Raw genomic sequence first — 21,016 nt, forward strand, 5'->3', positions numbered from 1 at the left:
TTTTCTACTTCAAAAACTATTTAATATTGACTTTAACAAGTATAAGCAAGCGTGTGCACAATTGGGTCAATAATAACAAAATATTGTATATGGATGTCCCACTCCAATTTGGGCAACATGGCTCAAACATTAATTGGTTGGATATTTTCATATTTGAATTTTAACAATTTTAATTATTTAAAACTTTTTTTTTAACCCAATGTGAACTTTAATTTGTGTTTTTATGGCACGAAAATATTAAATATTTTATTATTTAAAAAAAAAAACACGAATCCCTTCTTCTTTTTTCGTGGTGAGCATTGCGTGAACGAAAATACTCAATATGGTTAAAATTGTTAAAGTTCCTGCTTCAATACAATTCAAAGTTTGAATCTTAAATAGCAACTCGCTATTGTAAGTTCTTATATGTCCTAAACTGTATTTCACATATTTAATGCCATTTTTTCCTTATGGGAGTTAATATAGAAATCTTCAACTCCTTGTCCACACACGAATGCTCATAAAGAGTTCTCTCAACTCTTTTTCGACCGCCCAGGTACCGATTCCCATTCCCTCCTCACTTGGTTATGCTCAAGGATCGATTCAAAATCATGACATGCAACATCTAACTAAGATGAGTTTTCTTAATCATTGTTTGAGACATTCATGTTTTGCTCTCCTTCCATTCACGTGTTTACTCCTTTATTGACCAAAGTAAGAATTTGAGAAGGTAACAACTATTTGCATAGGCGGTTCCACATTGTGTTCGATCTCAACACAATTAGGGTTGGATAATCCACTCAAGTCTTGCATTACTAAATACTATGGTTGATTACAATTACATTACTCAGATTAGTCACGGCCCAAGGGTTGGATATAGTTGGTCCATTTGTATAGAGATATACAATATTTTATTGTTAAAATTAATAAATAAATAAAAATTAGTTCAATTGGTTAATTATTTTTTTTATAAATTTTGTGGACATGAAGTTTTTTTGTGACCTTCTAGGGGCTGCATTACTCTGAGTTGGCCTGATTCAAACACACCTAAGTGTAGCATACTTTTTTTTAAAACATGAATATTTTCCTTAACTCAGAAAATAAATAAATAAATAAATGAAGATGGAACACTTTTATGACAAAAACCAAACCGGTACCTTGGTGTACGTAGCAATGTGGAAACAACAAAACTCTCTCCATCTCTATCTCTAGATTAGTTGTGGTTATAGAAGGAAAAAAGAATTAAATAATATTACGTTAGGTATGGATAGGAATGAATTGGACTTGTCCCCTAATTAAGTATTCCATTGATTAAGTAATTAGCTAGTAATTGCTTTTCAGGGTTAAAAATCTTAATCAACATACCTAATATACGTAACATGTTTATGCTAAACTTTAAATTTATGGTTTCAAAATTATTTGTAAAACTTGCGTCTTAAATCAAAATAGATACCATTAAATCAAAGCTTCATTGTGGTTAATAATTTTTCAAACAAGTTACAATAGCTAAACATATCTATTTTTGGAATTAATTATATAAATTCACTTCTTATTTAGAAATAACATTAATAAAATGTTATTACATTAGATATTGTTTGAGCAACAAAAAAACACAAAACCAGCATTACAAACGACAAGGACCCCAAAGCAAGGCAAATAAAATTCATCAAACAATAAAATCCTCCTAATTATCATTTTTTCATAATAATATATGTCTAAAGTCAACTATAAAAATTATGGAAATATAACGATTTTCTTTTAACTTAGGAAATTAGCACGATTTTGTGACTTTTATTATCTTAAACATCGAATCCACGTGAACTATCATTAAATATAAAAAAACAATTCTAAGTAAAACACCATACTTGAATGGAATATAAATTATGAGAAATGATTAGGACAGATAAATTATAAATGGAGGTTGGGTTGGGTTGGGTTGGGTTGGGTTGGGTTGGGTTGGGTTGGGTTGGGTTGGGTTGGGTTGGGTTGGGTTGGGTTGGGTTGGGTTGTAGTTAGGCATGATTTTTCAGAAAGACACGAATTTACATAGCACGTCACATTTCACCTTATATATATATATATATATATATATTCTCACCCGCCTCTTCGTATTATTTTTCCTCTCTTCTCTTCTTCCGCTATTTTCAGAAATGATAATTCTCTTTTGTCTCTTGATCTATTCTTAAACTTTTAGAGAAACACTAGTTCACCGTCGTTCTCTTAGTCTATTCTTCGCCCACGAAACCCTTGTTGCCACCTTTATCGTCGTTCAAAAATGGTAAGTCTTTAATACTATTTATTTTTTGTCATTCGAAACCCTATTTTTCTATAACAAAATAACAACATTCTGTTCTTTTATTTATCAGGAGGATATTGTTCTTGGAACTACATCCAACACGTTTGTCTAAAACTTTAAAATGTAAATTATTTCTAGTTTTTTACTATTTTATTTTTACAGTCGATAATATTCATATTTCTACATTTTTTGTTTTGTAGTTGTAAGTTATATTTATTTAAACCAAGATTTAGACCAATATGTTTTAAAATTTAGGTTGAATTTGTTATGTGTGTTGAAAATGTTTTGTTATATGCCATATTCAACTATATAGGTCATATCTACCGTTGAATAAGGTCATATCTAGTGATGTATAAGGCCATATTCAACGCTAAACTGATTCATATTCAGCGCTGTATAAGGCCATATCCAACGCTGAAGTAAGTCATATCCAACGTTGAATAAGGCCAACATTAAACTGAGCCAAATCCAACGTTGTATAAGGCCAACATTAAACTGAGCCAAATCCAACGTTGTATAAGGCCATATCTAGCACGGTATAAGACCATATATCTAGCGTTAAACTAAGCCATGTCTAACAGACTATTTTATCTGGGTTTTTTAGCGCGGTTCATTTATCTGTTTTTTTGTAGAGTATATAAAATGAGTCGTGGGTCCTTGACAATATTGGCACTACTGGCCATAACTGTTGTTGAATCTGAAGGGTGTGTAGCTTACACCAAAAGACGAAAGTTAAGTAAAAACTTCTTTATGATGAGGACCTCTCCATGGGCCTTTACAATCTCATTCGATAAATATCCGACGAATAAAAAGTGGTTGTGAAGGCCATAGGCTTTGGTGGGCTTCTATCACTTGCATATCAAAAACATTTAGAATAAAATACAATGCGGTGATTCTGATGTCAGAGCTCAACCCTTATAGGAGCTTATTGTCTAAAAAAAGTAGTTTCTTATACAAGGAGCTCAACAAACGAAGAAATGAGGAGCTCAATAAATGAAGAAATTTGACACAGTCTAGATGAACATTTGACATAAATATATAGAAATCTGACACAATTGTATAGATAAATATTTGACATAAATGTATAGAAATTTGACATAGATGTATAGAGATTTGACACAAATATAGGTTATTGTTTATAAAAAATGAATGTTTTAGTTTAATAATAATATTTGCAGTTATGTTTTTTAAGAAACATGGCCTTATAACGCGCTAGATATGACCTTATTCAGCGCTAGATATGGCCTTATAACGTGTTGAATATGTCTTTCTCAATTCAGTGAATAATGTGGCCTTATCCAACGCTGGATGTAGCCTTATTCAGCATTGGATATGTCATTATCCAGCGTTGGATATGACCTCATTCAGCGCTAGATATGGCCCAAAATGTCTCTGTAACTTCAAATATAAAAGTTTTACTTTCCTTTTTTAATACGGAGATATCATAGAACTTCAGCCCTCTAACTTTTTGTTGAAACAACTTAAATATTTCTTAAGTGTAAAAGATTTGAATTTGCCTTTCAAAAGCATAACCATTAACAATTGGTATGAGAGAATTACACGATAAAAATACAATTTATTTTCTTTCTCTATATTCTTCAACAAAGCCTTATCATATTACTCTACGAATTGTTTGAGTGATGTTTTGGAATGCACAAAGTCAACAAAAAAAGCGTTCATAGTTTCACTCCGTTGAGATGTGGACATCCTTGCCCAAAAGTAATATTTCACATAAACGGGTATCCATTTAGATCTATGCAAAAATAAATAATTCAACTAGTCATTATCTCTCAACTGGAAATATTTTATCAATCTAATTCAATCGTCTTTGTATTGTTGAATAGTAATTGAGTTATATACATTATTTTTAAGTATTTTATTTATTAATTTGTGTTAGGAATGGGATCGCCGAAGGAGACGGGGTCCCGCAACGTTGAACGCTTACACACACACCATTTGATAACAACCCTATTAGAAGTTGATTATCTTGTTTCTATTCTACACAAGCCGTCACAAACTCTTCACAAAGTCAAGTGTGGAACTGTTTGTTTGGACTTGAAGCAACAAATAATTAGTAGGAATGATAAGATAATGAAGAACACACAACACAAGACACAGAATTTATGGATGTTCGGAGTATAAGCTCTTACGTCACCCCTTCTTCTCAAACCTTTGAGAAGGATACTCACTAGAATATTCAGTTTGTTTACAACACGTATGCAAACTCAGTCGAACAACCAATGATTAGTTACTGCCTATTTTCGACCTTCCAATACACTCACTCTATTGAACAGAAATAAATTTTGTCAACTTACAATGCTCACCACTCACACAGAATAGCTAGTATTATAATACAAATTCGGAATTCTAACACACTCGAACATCTTGTGAAACTTTTTGAGCTTGAAGGAATTCAAGAAAAGGTTAGTAATCGGATGCAAAGTATTGTCTCTCAAGATTGTTGAAAAAGTTAGAGCGATTGAAAAAAAAAATCTTTTTAATCTGGTTGACCTCTGTCTTCTTAAGTAGTCAAAAATATCAATGGATATATTTGCTGCTTAACGGCTATATCTACTCCATAGGACATCTATCTTAATCTTGATTGGTTGAGGTCCAGAATTGTACATTAGATGAGATATTCTTTGATCTTGTATGTACTTGGATGATAGTAAGCCAAATTCTTATTACTATGATTTTAATCTCTAAGGAATGTATATCTCAGATTGTTTGACCTATCTCTGATAATGGTTCTGCTGCTGTAGGAAGATTTTCATCAGTCTTTGTACTTACATAAAAACAGTCATTTGGGAAATGTAAAGCTAATGTTTGAATTTTCCGGAAATGTCCATATATATATTCCCTAGGTTGATAAAGTATGAAAATTGTGAAATTTCAGAGGCGCTTCATAGATAACCGATATGCAAAAAGTTAGACGTCCTTTGCATAATACCGATCTCCAAAATACCGGAAGCGCTTTGCAAAAAGCCGATCTCCAAAATACCGACTTCGTCTTGCAGAAAGCCAATATGCAAAAAGTTGGATGCACTTTTGCATAATACCGATGTGCAAATAACCGATATGTTTGAAATGTCAATTCTACTTCACTTCATAAAACCGATATGTTATAGAAAGTCGATTCCGCTTCATAAAACCAATATCTTATAATACCGATTCCGCCTTTTGTAAGGTGTCGATACCTAAAATACTGATATGTTTAAAGTGTCGGTTGCGTGCTTTTGCAAAGTACAGATTTGTAGAAAGCCAATATATGCAAAATACCGATTCCGCTTCTTGAGATAAGACTGATATCTAAAGTGCTGGCTTCTTTTGTTGTAAAATGCCGATATGTTTAATAACCGATTTTCTCAAAGTGCTGATTCATAAGATGCCGATACTTGACAAAACCAACTTCAATTTGAATACCGGTCATCTTTCTAGTTTAATCTGCACGTGATTATTTTGACATAGTTAGGTTCTTATTTAAATAGTTAATTAATACTGCTACTTAATTAACTATTTTACTTATCAATTTCTCCCTTTTTTATTATTTAAACTAAGTATTCAAAACTTGGTAGTTTTATAATTATTGACTAATTTTCTTAAGTTGATTAGCTAATTTAATCTAACAATTTCTCCCTCTTTAATTATTTAGAATAAATTATCAAAGCTTGTTGTCTTTCTCTTAGCAGTTTGTATTCAACATTACTTCATAATATTGTAGGAAGTTTCTTCATGATATGCCAAAAACAAAAATAATAATGAGCTTCATAAAATACTTTCTCAATTGTAATTATCATGGATTGGCATTGGTATGTGATTATGACATTTGGAGCTCGACCAAGCATACATGTCAACCAAGTTATGAACAACCAAATGAAAGACTCTGAATTTTCACTTGATAATAAGCCACATCTAAGTAAAATAGATTGACCATGATGACTGACCTCGATAAATGGAGTAGAGGGCATCTCATAACGATTAGTCAAATATGTTATAAGTGATAACATCAGAGAAATACTCATAGGCAGTTATGCACTTTCCATCTTCCTAAGACACGTTTCTAATTCGAGATTTCTCGTCCAAATTAATCAAGTAGAAAAAAATTATAGTTCTTGTTTTGCATTCTTAAGAAATAATTACTAAGTGCTTTAGTATCCCCACTTCTAACAACAACCTTCGAGCTTCTGTGATAAAAATTTTACACGTTCTCTCATCAAAAGACGGAATATGTACCCTTCAATTTTCATTACAAACGATTAAAAACTTTTAGCCAAAATTATTCCAGCTTTATCGTTTAATTTCAATCTCCTCTCCTCTTTACATTTGAGCCTTTTACTTTGTATGATCTAATATATCGTATTTTCCCAAGACTTCATGTATGGTTATGCTCAAGACATATACTTGTTATCATAAATTTCTCTTCATTCTGAATAACTACGTTAATCTTAATTTTACAGTTTGTCTTAGTTGTAGGTATAGGTTGTAAAACATTTTAGGACCTCAATACTTTCATACCACTTTTGGCACAAGCAATGGGGAAATATTTCTACTTACCATCTTCACCATTTTTGGTCCATACTTTGTAAATACCAAATCTAGTTAATTGAGCATATGATTTATAAAATTTACGAAGTTCTTTTTCAAAGAAAAAGATCATTCCAACATTGAGAATTTGGCTACGAAAAGGTCATTCCAAGTTAGTCTGGAAGACTTAACATGTCTTCATAAGTTCATCGCTGGATATGGCCTTATACAACACTGGATATGGCCTTATCTAACGCATGATATGATCTTATATAATGTTAGATATGGCCCAGTTTAGCGCTTGATATGCCCTTATACAACGTTAGATATGACTTTATACATCACTGGATATGGTCTTATAACGCGTTGGACATGACCTTATACCGTGTTGAACATGATATTTGCTTGAACTTAACATGTTTTATTTATCATTAATTATTTTTAATTGGTTTAGGTAGAATAATATGAGTTACCGATAAACATGACATTCTGAACAAAACTTTAAGAAACATGAAACCTATCTAAATTAGTAGCAAAACAATGCTAGAAACATGAAATATAACTAAATCAGTAGCAAAACAATGCTAAAAAGTGAAACCTAACCACAAAAGTAATAAAAACGACACCTTTCGGGTTCAACGGACAATTTCTTCAATGTTTCATCTTTTGCGACGTTGTCTCTGTATTCCTGAACATTAAACCTGAAGAAGTTCGTTATATATACAAAATAAAATTAAAACAAATATTTGGTTTAACTAAAGCTAAAATATTTACCATTTTGGAAAAAAAAATGTATTTTTGAGTTCAAGCAATGAATAAATCTAGGATTTTGGTTTGGAGACAATTTTCGCTGAAGCCAGTTAAGAGAGAGACAATTTGACAAAAACGAGCAGGAAATGAATTTATACATGAATTTTTTTTATTTCTCTCTCTCATGCACATGTGACAGGCCACGTCGAATTTACCGCCTTGTTTTCTTTACAATCTCGTTGCCCTATCATATCTCATAAAAGATATATATATATATGCAAGCTAGTGAATCAAAATATGAGAAGATGACTCATCCTCCCCATGATCCTCTTTGTACATGTTAAAAACAATGAGAAACAATTTTCCTTTTAAATTGAATTCCCACAAAAAAAAAATTGAATTCCCTACACATCCAAGCCGAAGATGGATCCTTTTTGAGAACCAATCTAATCAAATCATCTAACCCTCAAAAGATTGTCCTTCTCATGGGAGATTTCCAACACCAACTATGAGGAATCTTCTTAAAAGACAAGATGACACGGATAACCATACCTACATATGAATGTTATGGGTAGAGCTGTAGAGATTAAAGAGCCGATTTAAAACCCAAAAGGCAATTAGACTCATTAATCAAGGTGGGGCTGATTTGGGTCATCCTCCACAACCCTTATCAAATCTAAGTTCATTGCTCAATTCCTTTATGTATGTAAGGAAAAACTCAAAAAAAGAATCACAAATGTAGTCAACCGATAAAGTTCATTTCTAAGTATGTGTGAGTTAGGTAGCACCTCTTTAACACGCTAAGGGGTTTAGAGTAAGACTTCATGTTCCTGGCACAAATGCAAGGCACTTCACCAAAGAATAACTAAGTTCTTGTTGCGGGAGAATTCTTATTTAATTTTTAAAGTCATCTTCAACCCCAAAATTCACTTTCAAACTCAAAATACATTAGTTGTCACATCAATATAAGCAGTAATTAATATCCAATCCAAATTATAATATTTAAAGTTATTTCTAACCCAAAAATTCATTCTCACTCAAAATGCATTAATTGTAAAATGAGATAGTAATTCATCTTTAACTTAAAAACTCATTTACAAACTCAAAAAAATATATTTTGAATATTTCTTTTAAACACCAACTTTTTAACTTTTTCAGTACTACATATATATTTATTAATTTTTTAAATTAAATCACAATATTTTTTTTCATTTAATATTATGGAAAAAATATAATTTTCATCTTTGAGTATTCATTTAGTAATCTTAATGTTTTTGTAATTTCGTAGCTCGTATGTAACGGATTATTGTTTTTTTTTATTTTTCATACGTTTGTGCTTTATTTTAATAAAATTATTTTGTCATTTCTCAACTTTTTTTTTTATCAGTGTTGTTTATTATTATAAATTTATGATATGTAAAAAACTATTAATAAAAAAATATAAAATAAGAATAAAAGATTAAACATGTAAATAAATTATATAAAATAACTCAATATATAAAACTAACTTATATTAATAATAGTTAGAGGACCCATTTATATATATTTTTTAAAAATGGATATTTGAATAGTAATATACACAAATTTTTGTTTGGAAGAGAGAATATTGGTAAATGAATTCTGAGTTTTTGTTTAGTGGAATGGAAAAACCTATATTGGGGCTATTATAGGGGTGGGTTGGAGATCTAAATCTAACAAAAATATAAGGTAGTTAGAAAAACCTTCAATTTATGTGTTATCCAGATATAGAAATGTTTATCTTTATCCAAAAACAGATTTAAATTTAAAATTGGTGATGAATAGTTTTTGAATGTAAAAATTATCAATAGTTACTATTGAGGAAGGACATGTGGGGACCTAAAGACGGAGGAGAAGCTGATGATTTGCATGTGCCACCGCAGCAGCCAACCACGGCGGCCCCTCCACTCATCTGCGGTATCACGCCTGTCGCTGCTCTTCTCAATCATACTTCTTCTTTGTACTAACTGACAATAAGGCCTTGATTTTATTATCCATCACACATGATAAATGGAAAAATTAATTCTCATGAAAACCCGGTTTTAAAAGTTCAAAATACCCGGTAAAATCGATTTCTACTATGTTGTAAATGTGTTTTATACTTTTACAAAATAAAATGTACAAATAGAGTTCTCTTGATAACCAATTTTCATGTATCCTTATTTTTGTTATTGTTTGGTTTGGTGTTTTGTGTTTGAGAATAGTATCTGACAAGGATGGTGTAGAAAAGACTTTAATGTGACCAAAAAAATGAATGTGTATGCAAATGGGAGATAGATGTTAAGAAAGAAAAAGGTTTTGTATGAAAATTATGGATGTTAACAGCTTAGCCTTGGAAGTTTGATTAAAATTTTTTGATAAGAATTGAAATAAATTTTGGTATAGATTGTGACCTACATATATATTATTAGTGTCAATCGAAGTTTAAAAGCTCACTTTAATCTTGGGTATTTTAAATTTTTTTTAAGTATTAATTTTTCTAGAGTTTAGAAATCCAAATTCTAAATATTATATCAAAACTTTCTTAATTTTTTTAAATACAATTTTTTTTTACAATTTGTCTTAAACAAATCTCAAGTAACACAATTTTTTATAAAACAAATTTTGAGTAAAAACTAAAAAGTCATACAAATTCTGAAAGGCCCAAAATGAAACAATCCCTATGGTAGCATCTAGGACTTTGGGTTGATAATTGTATTATGCCTGCAGTTTATTTTTAAACATATTTTGAGTCCGTGATTTGGGTCAAGTTGCTATAAATTGTTTGGAACTATTTTATATTTTATAAGTAGTTGATGTATATATAAATTTCAATGCAATAGTGGAGACTTATGGCTAAGTGGTAGAGTATAATAATTCATGTTTCAGTTTTTTTTTTTTTTTTTTATGAAATAATGATTTTGAAAAATAATTGATAAAGCGGAAAGTTGGGGATATTTGTTTAATGGTAGAATTGACTATTTTTATTTTTTAGTCACCTTTCAATGGCTCCCTTAATTATGTGAGTTAAATTCCTTCTTTACTAATGAGAAGCAGGTTAGTCCCCGAAAATGTACAAAAAGATGGGATCACAATCCATTTTTAGTAGGGAGAAGCCATTTTTTTTAACAATACCTGCTCTAACGCCATCAACAATTTCAAAGACAGACATGCACACCTCCTTTAATTGTCATTACTTGCCTTGCTTTGAATAGCTATCAGTTCGCTCAATGAAAGCTTTGATGCCCAAAACCACAGTCGTGAGCTGTATCGAATTTTGTCGGATTTTTGAAAAGAAGTAGAATTAGATACTATTGAGAAGTCAACTTGTACTTTGTAGGAGACTTTTTGTAATTTCACAATGCATTTATTAGGATTCTAATGTTTCTTGTCCTCTCCTAAGAAATTAACATTTACAAATGATAAAAAAAAACATAGGTTTCTCTTTTTAAGTGAACTCATACCTATTGTTTTGCTTTCATAATTGAGAGGATTTTTGTTTTGTTTTTTCTTCCTAGTCCTGATCCAAATTGGTGGAGGAAGTAATTGAGTAATGTTACTCTTGTGTTTTTTTCATTTTCTTTTTGAAGAACGCAAATAAATGAAAGGGTGAAAGAAACATTCACATCACTTCTGCCAATTTTAAAGATTTTAATAGAAAATAAAGAAAAATTCCTTCTCATGAAGTACTTTAATTGTGAAGATGTATTAGACTAATCAAATAACCATGACAGATTGTTAAGCCCAGACTCTCAGTAAGCTCTTGGGTTTAGAAAGCGCGATTATTAAAATGTCGACAATTTTGTTATTTTCACAAAAAAAAAATATGAAATAATGTGACAGAACAAATCTCTATAATTATATTGCGATAACTAGGTAACACTTACGAATAACTGTGGAATGTTATACCTTCCTAAATTCAAAAATAAATATCATTTACACTTAGGTATGTGAAGGATATGTGTAATTAAAGGTGAATTTATATGTATTAATTGTAAGTTCTAAAGTTCACCTAATTAAGTTTTCTTAGAATGATACTAAAACATATATTAAATACTTAGAAGGATTTGAAGACCTTGCAAGAAAATATTGGAATTCTGGATTTGTAATCATCAATTATAAAATCATGGACTAATTATTCAGAAGAAAGAATAATAAATAAATCATGGGACTTATTAGTTAGAAGTTGACTTGAGATAGTATTCATATTTAAACATCTTTAATAAATACATCTAGTATATTAAATATTATGAATTTTTTTTATAATTGTGATAAGATATAGTTCTGAAATACATTGTTATTAGAATTACAATAGTAGGAACGAATAGTGCATGATGTTATGACTCTATCTATATAAAGTAACTTTAAATAATAGAAATGATTATATTAGACATTATCATTCTAAACATACACATGAGCTAGTCATGTTTTTTATCAGATTAAACTATAGTTCTTAGTAGCATTAATATGTCGTACTTAAAATTGTTGTTAAGAGTTCGCGCATTGGGACACCACTTTGAATATATATCAAGGTGACCAATTTTTCTCTTGTTGTATTATCAAAGTCATGTCTTGTAACTTGAAAGTGTTAAGTATGCTTGTAAGAAAATATGTATGATAATTTATGATAAATGTTTTATAAGATGTTTAATTAGGAGTAAGAGTGGTTCTACTCAGGAAAACAAAATACTAGTTCGATTTTTACTTCAAATTTCGATTCTCACTTAAAATGTGTTAAAGTAATGATTGTGACGAGTTATACTAATTTTCTACAATAAAAAATATATATATAATTAGGAATACTTAATTTATTAAGCATATAATTAGAATATATATTTTCATAAATGTTATGAAATTGGAATTAAATGCACCCAAAGAAAGGGGGATTTACCTTAGAGCTTAAGCTTACTTACAATATATATATATATATATATATATATATATTAATTTGTTTCTTAATTTTTCACTATATTTGTTTTCTAACTCTTATAAAGACTAGAGAACCACACTGATCCATCCACTCATTCATCAATAATTTTTTCAGTTTTTTTCAAGTTCAATCTAAACGTTTTTCAATCTGTCCAAAGTTATTTATATTTTTTTTTAAATTATTAAATCATAGTGGCTCAGTGATATGAATTGATTTAAGAGACAAAAAGATCATGGCTTTGATTCTCAGTGTGGAATATCATGTTAGTTCTTTATAATTAAAGATAATAATAATTTCCCAAATCTATCTCTTTCATTATTATTTTCAAACTCTAAATCATAAATCGATTCAAATTTCAGAAACTTCCTAATAAAATTTCGTGTGGATTATTATTAGAGACTGCAAAATCAGAAGGCATGGATTATAACCTATTAAAAAAGATGAGAGGTATTGTTTGTAACACCCTTTTATATTATGATAATAGATTAATAGGTTATTCAAATATGATTGTATTTAAGTGATATCGTTAGGCTTATGTGAAAATGCTGTATTTGAATTGAGCCCAAAACTTGTCTTATCTAGCAATGGGCCCAATAAGAATTGAAATTGAATAGAGTGGTCCTTGAAGTCATAATCACAGCCCACTTAAACATAATAATGCATGCTCTTCCAACCATGTGCTCTAACTAATAAATGCATTTACCAGTTGCAATGTTGATTAAATTATAATAGAATCCACAGTTGACATTGGCAATAATACCATCAATAGGATATTTAGTACCTTTCTAAATAAAAAAAATATTTTTGTGTTTATAATAATATATGTTAACTTTCTCAAGGGCGCAACTTAGTTAACCTAAATCACTTCTTTTCGATAATTTGAAATCATGATCCTCTCTATTTAAAATAGTTATGAAATCTTGACATAATTTGTAATCGTTCCTATTCTAATTGAATAGGTGAATAGGTACGAATATGATAGTGTACAATCTTATCTTGGCATTCCTAGTTAGACCACCCACAACAGGGTGTCAAATTTTTTCATTTAACACCCTGCCACGTCAGCTTAACACCTCTTTTAACACCCACTTTTTAACATGTCATACAGCAGCGTGTTATTCAATGTATCAAAATTACTTTTTCACTTTCTCTCACTTCCACATCATTTAAACATATACATAATTTCATTTTTTTTAACCACAAACAATATTATTCATCACTTGATAAATCAAACATACAAATATTATTTAAAACGAAGAAGAAAACAAACACTCTAAACATTGGTAATTTTTTAAATAGTGTTTTTAAAACTCTAATCGAGAGTTGTTCCAAATTTATTCCAAATGTGCATGACAAGATCTTTCTTCAATTGAATATGTTGTGCTTTGTCACGTAGATCGGCCCTAGTATAAATATTTGATTCAGATCGGCCTTCAACATGCACTTGAAATTGAGGTAGCACTTCTCTTTGGACATTACCTGAGGAACTAGACCCGGAATTATTCGAACGTTCGAAGTCGATATTTTCCCAATTTCGTGAATACGAATCTCGTTCATCCTCCACAATAATGGTAGAAAATTTCTGAAATTTTTTAGTGTCCAAATGACACAAACCAAGTCTCTATTTATAGATCTTGAAAAATAAAAAATATTGATATAATTTTTTTTTTATTGATCAATTATTATTAAAATGTATTTTTAAAATAAGAAAACTAAAATCAAAAGGTAGATATTATCTTGCCACATGGCAGCCTCTCATTGGGCCAAACAAAATTTGACACCCATGTCAAATTTTGACACCCAAAATTTGACACCCACTTTTGCCCCTGCTGCCTCCCACCCTCCTCTTTTGACACCCAAATGCCCCCTGCTGCGGCTGGTATTAGGATACCAGCAAAATGCAACTACCTATCCATTAGGAGCATGTTTACTAAAAATGACCATTGATATTTTGAGATAGACTGATGGTCGAGTCGCATAACAAAACACGAAATGGACATTTTTTTCAACAAATTTTGTCCATCTTTTTAAGAAAAAGAATGCACCATTGGTAAACATTATATGTAACAATTTTGAACTACTTTTGCATAACAACAACAAACAGGTTAAAAAAACAACCCTAAGAACGAATCTGCCAAGACATTTTGAATGTATAGTTCCCTAATATTAGCATAGCTTTTGCTTTACTCTTGATACTTCCACATTTGCAAGTGAGATAGTTTGGTTTTCATTCATTATTACAATATTAAATATTTCATACTTGGTTTCAAAAGGATGAAATATCTCCTTATTTTAAGGTGACTTTTTTTTAATGTTCTTAAATGAAACTCTATTTAGATTAAAACAAATGAAGTTATTTATTCACTTAGTCTATTAATAGGCCCGTGCATTTGCACGATTAATAATATAAAAAAACGTGAAAAAAAATTACGGATAACATTTTTAATTTTGTTTTTAACCGTTTTAAGTTTATGGGTGGGTCAACCCACAATCTGACCCAAGTATCCATTTACTCAACATCATTATATATATAAATATATATATTAGTTAGTTAAAAAATTGAATTTATATTAATGTTAAAACGTCCCGTGTTCATCAAATTTGGTGTTGAATTTAAAATATAAAGTCTTAGTAGCCTAGTTCGTAAAATGTTGTACTTGTATTTGTTAGGTTGCAAGTTCGAAACATACCTATAGCATTTTTTATTTTATTTTTAACCGTTTTAAATTTAAGGCGGGTCAACCCACAATCCGACCCAAGTATCCAAATTAACCACAACTCTCGACCCGACAATCCGGACACTTTAAAAATTAAGCATCATTATATATATATATATAGATTAGTTAGTTAAAAAGTTAAACTTATATTAATATTAAAATGTCCCGTGTTTATCAAATTTGGTGTTGAAATTAAAATATAAAGTCTTTATAGCTTAGTTGGTTAAAAAGTTGTACTTGTTTTTGTTATGTTGCAAGTTCGAAACATACCTCTAACATTTTTAATTTTATTTTTAACCGTTTTAAATTTAAAGGCGGGTCAACCCACAATCCGACCCAAGTATCCAAATTAACCACAGTTTTCGACCCGGCAATCCGGACACTTTAAAAATTAAGTATCATTATATATTATATATATATATATATATATTAGTTTCATTGTTGTTATAAATCATTCATCTATTGATAGCTACTTATGAGGTGATTATTTGGTGAATTTGAATTATAACTCGTCACAAAAAAAATAGTTAAGTTCAATATTTTTTATTTTCTTTTAAATGATTGTGACAATATAAATTAATGTGTTCTACCACTAAATTATGAATTAACACTAAATATGATTTAATAATAATAGTAAAATATGATAATATACATAATTAAGTCTCTTGATCTTTAGTAATCTATAACCATATATTTAGAATGAGAGTTTCATAAATTGAGAAAATTTATAAATAAAAAAAAAAAATCATTGATTCTTAGTCCAAGAACAAATACTTGAATTGATTATGATACATGGTTGAGCAAACCCATGGGCTAAGACATATCAAACTAGGGGCAAACTAGGGGCAAACCATCAAAAAAATAATTAGAAAATTTAATATAAAGCCAACTCAATAGGTTAAAAGTAATTTTTTTAAAATTTATTATATATGAGAATTCAATAATTTACTAATAGAAAAATAATAATTTATATATAACAAGTGAAAACAACCTATTGATGTTTGATATTTGTTAAATTAGATAAAATTAAAAAAAAAATGTCTAGGACAAGTTAATAATTAGAGTGTTACTGGGTTGATATAGATCACCAATAAGTTGTTGAGAAATCAAAAAAACATTGAAGTAAAAATGAGAGACTAATAAAATCAAAAAAAATGTAGATGAAGTAGCTTGATTAATATTATTGAAATATCATTAAATGAGATGAATGAACACTTCCAATATCTTGTTGATAGAAATATTATTTAAGGCTCCATTTATCCTTACATTATACTTGACCAAAAAAACATAACAAATTAATAAATACAAATTCATGTATCAAATATAGACAATCAAATCACATTCCACTTGATAAGAACTTTGTAGTCCTCTTGTCCTTGCCTCTTTTTAACAGTGCTCTGTTTATTTAATTTCTCTTAAAAGCAATGACACATTGCATAATTTATTTATTTTTTGTCAAATAGAAATTATATTTCATTCATACATTTCATACAGAATATGTCCTTATCAAGAAGGCTGTGGCTTATGTACAAATGTGATCATACTCTTTGGGCCCATTGGTTCCTAATTGATTGTCTTCCTACCCAACTCAATCATACTTCCTTCAATAAATAACCCTCATCTCTTACCTCATCCTCATTACTTCACCTTTACATATAAAAAATATATATATTATTGATATAACTATTCACAAAAATTATTTATAACATTATTTGTCATAAATTTTGAATAAAATTAAAAAAACTGACAACCACATAACCCAATAATTCAAAATTTCATTGAACAATAATTTCCCTATTACAAAGATTATTTTTTAAGCATGAGCACTTTTTGTAAGGTTGTGACTAAATGTATATTTTATTTAAACAAATATACATATGAAAGATTGCAACAAATTCAAAACTTATAAAAGCTGAAAACCATTAATGAAGCTGGAAACTTCTACAAACTAGTCTGCAAAATCAATCCCATTTTGCCACAAAAGGGAAGAAAAATTACAAAAGTACAAAATGGTAAAAAAAATTACAAAAATTGAAAGCTCACCCAAACCAAAAGACCCAATTTATGTTTTTTAGAACTTAAAAAGAACTATAAAAATATAACATAATAATAATAATAAATCCTGAAAGGCTGAAAACTAATTCTGAATAATAGTAAAAAAAACATTAAATCTCTTCTTCTAATCCCATTCCCTTCCTCTCAAACTACCATAATAATAAGTAATAACTAACTAATATTGCATTCCAACTCTACCCCCTCATTTCCATGTACAATGAAAACAAATTAACAAATAGAAATTGAAACCGGCTATTAGAAATTCAAACGAAATCGAGCCCCGGGTGGAAGTTAGGCACGAGCTCGGGTTGGGGTTCTTTCGGAATACCAGGAACTTTTGTTCTCATCTCCACAACCTTCTTATGCGAATTCGAATGGAAAGCAGGAACAAATGTTGGGCTTGCAGCTGGTCGATACTCAGGAAAGAGTCGGCCCGACTTATACCGTACACCGCACGCATTGCATAACGTTTTCGGACCCATTGGGCCAGCACGCCATTGCGGAGTCTTTGTTATCTCACAATGCATACATTTCCTAATCGATTGATTAAAGGAAGGTTGGTTAAGAACAACAACAGTGGATGATGTCGAATTCTTGATCATGGTTTTCTTCTTCTTGATGATCTTCTTATGATCAATATCATGATCAACCGGTATCTTTGGAAGATGCGAATCCGCAAAACTGTCGGATTCGAGTGGTACTTGAGAGGAGGTAGGGCCAGTAAAGGAGGAAGTTGGGGAGATGATTCGGATGGAAGGTCTCGGTCCGAAGGTGGTTGGGCGGGGGCGTTTGCTTCTGGCCCTTTGAGGCCCGTTTAGAGAAATCACTTTTCCTATCGAACAAGAGGAACTACTGCTGCTAGTGGTGGTTGTTGTGGTTGTGCTGCTCTCGAGAACCGAGACAGGGCTGGTGGAATGGAAGGGATTTTGAGGCGATTCTTTCTTGATCGGGTAATTTTCCTTTATGAGCGTCATGTCGTCTCCAATTGCAAACGAATCCTCCACGAAATTTGAAAGCCATTCGAGTTGGACAATGTCTTCATACTGAAAAATGTTGAAAATTTTACAATTAGTATACATATTTATTTCAAATCAAGATATATATCATATGTAACAAGAAACCAGTTTCAAAATGAAAATTTTACAATAAGTACATATATGTATTTCAAATCAAGAGTAACTCATATGTAACAAGAAGCCAGTTTGATAATAATCAGATTAAACTCAATCAACCCAATCAAAGAACTAAGAATTTTGCCTTAAATTAGATAAATACTGAATTTCAAGTAAGAGAAGTTAAATATACTTTAGAAAAATTATTTATATTTGAAGTATATGTTATCTAATCAATATGAGAAAAGATTTAATTTAATAAGATATATATATGTGTGTAAATAATTTAAGTTGAATAAAAATAATTAAGCTTTTAAACCCTAGTAAAATAATGATGGCTTACCGGAACAGAGAGCTGAGCAGAGAGGTCAGAGACACCAGTATTGGTATGGTTACCAGAGAAAATGGGGTCGGAATCGAGTAACCCATTTGGGGGATCGGACCAGATGGTCGGAAAATCATTGCAATTGACTGAACCAACACCAAGACCACAGTCATTGTCGGTGGGAAAGTCTATCAAGTCATCAATTTGATCAAAGAAGCTTCCGCAGTCAATCTCATCCATGAAATCAGGTCCCGTCATTGATAGATAATCCTCACTCTAAACTTCCCTGAAATTTTCCAAAAGAAAGTGAGCTTGAATGAGGATAAGAACTTAATCAGAAGCATGCAAGTCTTGAAATGAGTTAGAAATGAGAGAAAAGAAGGAAATGGTTATGTGGGTACAAAGTAAAACTGAGTTATGAAGCAAGAAGAGAGAAGAGGCAAACCTTGAGAGGTGAATCCTAGATTGAAAATGAGAGAGAAATTGGGTGGTTTTTAAGCTTCAATGGAATGGAGAGAAGAATGGGAGAGAGAGAAAGCATAAAAAGAGGAGGGATTGAAGGGTGAGGTGACGACGTTAGGTGAGCATCCTCCTTCATTGCTAGCTGTCTGTCTTTTACTCTCTCTCTTCACCCATATGATTTCCCACTCTGTCTCTCTGTCGTGATGTTTAAGTCTTTTTTACTGCTTTCTCTCTCCTCGGATTACTCGAGTCCAATACCACCGCCGGCCCCACTCACTTCCCGGTGCCGGTGCCTCAACGCCTTTTCATTCATTCCGTCTTATGCTTTAATTGCGCTTATATTTTACCTTTTTTACTTTCATTTTTATTCATTTCCTTTAACACATTAATTACCATTGTTATCAAATCACAAATATTTTAATTTACCCATACCAATAAATTATTTTATGAGTTTTATATGTTAAATAAATCAACCCACCCAATAAATAATTGAAATATGTTATAAACTAATTTTAAAAAAGAAATCAAAAAAAATTGTTAATAACAAATGTAATTAATTTAAATACTAAAAGTACAATTAAACTAATATTTTGCTAATCACATGAATCACATCACAATCTCAACAAAGTGAAATTGATATTTGAAATATGAAAAAGTGTGATTAAATACTTTTGCATAAAAGTGTGAAGAAGTGATGTTTTTATGTATTGATATTTGGCTTTAGTATGAAATTTGATTGTGTTTTTCTATTGTCTTTAAATTTAATAATTCTATTAGCACGTTATTAATTTGATTGTCTATTGTTAATTTGGTTTTATTTATTTGTTAATTTTTCAATACTTTGATAATGTATTATGTGTATTGTTGTAATATATATATATATATATATATATATATATATATATATATATATATATATATATATATATATATATATATATATATATATATATATATATATATATATATATATATTAAAAAAATTGTGTAGACTTGTTTAATCACTTATTCACTCAATATTTATTTGTAATCTTAATTTTCCCCTGTTTATGAATAAAATCAATACTTATTTATAAATAGTTATTATATAAATAATTTTTGTATTTTGATAATCTTGTAAATATTAGTAAAATTTGAGTTTTAAATTTGTAAAAATCTTTATAATTATTGGGTATATTTATTATCACATTTTATAATTAAAATATAATTTTCTAAAAAATTACAATGTAGAAAATAATTTTTATATTAAATTAAAAAAATTACATTATAATTTAAAAAATTATCTAAAAACAAATTTATACCCCCAAAAAAAGTTATTCTCTTAATACGAAATACTATTCCTTGATAAAAAAATAAAATTACTTTTTAAATTTTAAAATGAAGAAGAGATTTCAAAATTGAGAAGATATTCATGTAATTGACCAATCTAAAATCTATTTATAGTTAGTACATTTATTTATGCATAAATAAACTAGCCTTAATTGAAATAGAAGCAAAATTTAAAACATTCAAAATATATTTTCTTTATTATAAGTTAATAATGGTCATCAACAATGTATTTATAAATTATAATATCGATGACTGGTATTAAATAAATTCATTGTTTTTACATAGAAAAATACTTATAAATATTCTTATAATATCCGACTGAATTTTTTTTAATTATCCTACTTTGTGTTGTGTTTAAACTAATTATATATTTTTAATTTCTGATGTACTCTTTTAAAAATATATATACATTCTTAATTATTGACATATACAAAGTAATTGTACAAAGTTTATTTATCAAAAATTAATATATATTAAATAGATGTAAAATTTCTATATTTTACTTATAGTCTTTATTAGAAACTTTTAACAGTGAATTGC

At 29.6% G+C, this 21,016-nt stretch overlaps 1 protein-coding gene across 1 annotated transcript; it reads right to left on the bottom strand.

Moving 5' to 3' along the window:
• Window positions 1-17,099: 17,099 nt before the first annotated feature.
• LOC124928137 (GATA transcription factor 8-like) lies at window positions 17,100-19,306 on the bottom strand. Its single transcript, XM_047468665.1, has 3 exons — window positions 19,131-19,306; window positions 18,704-18,971; window positions 17,100-18,291 (listed from the first exon to the last, which is right to left on the bottom strand). The coding sequence occupies exons 2-3, from the start codon at window positions 18,941-18,943 to the stop codon at window positions 17,512-17,514; spliced, it is 1,020 nt and encodes a 339-aa protein (XP_047324621.1). The 5' UTR covers window positions 18,944-18,971; window positions 19,131-19,306; the 3' UTR covers window positions 17,100-17,511.
• Between the last annotated feature and the right edge of the window lie 1,710 nt (window positions 19,307-21,016).

This window comes from Impatiens glandulifera, chromosome 2, assembly GCF_907164915.1.
Source record: "Impatiens glandulifera chromosome 2, dImpGla2.1, whole genome shotgun sequence".
In the NCBI taxonomy this organism is placed as follows: Eukaryota; Viridiplantae; Streptophyta; class Magnoliopsida; order Ericales; family Balsaminaceae; genus Impatiens; species Impatiens glandulifera.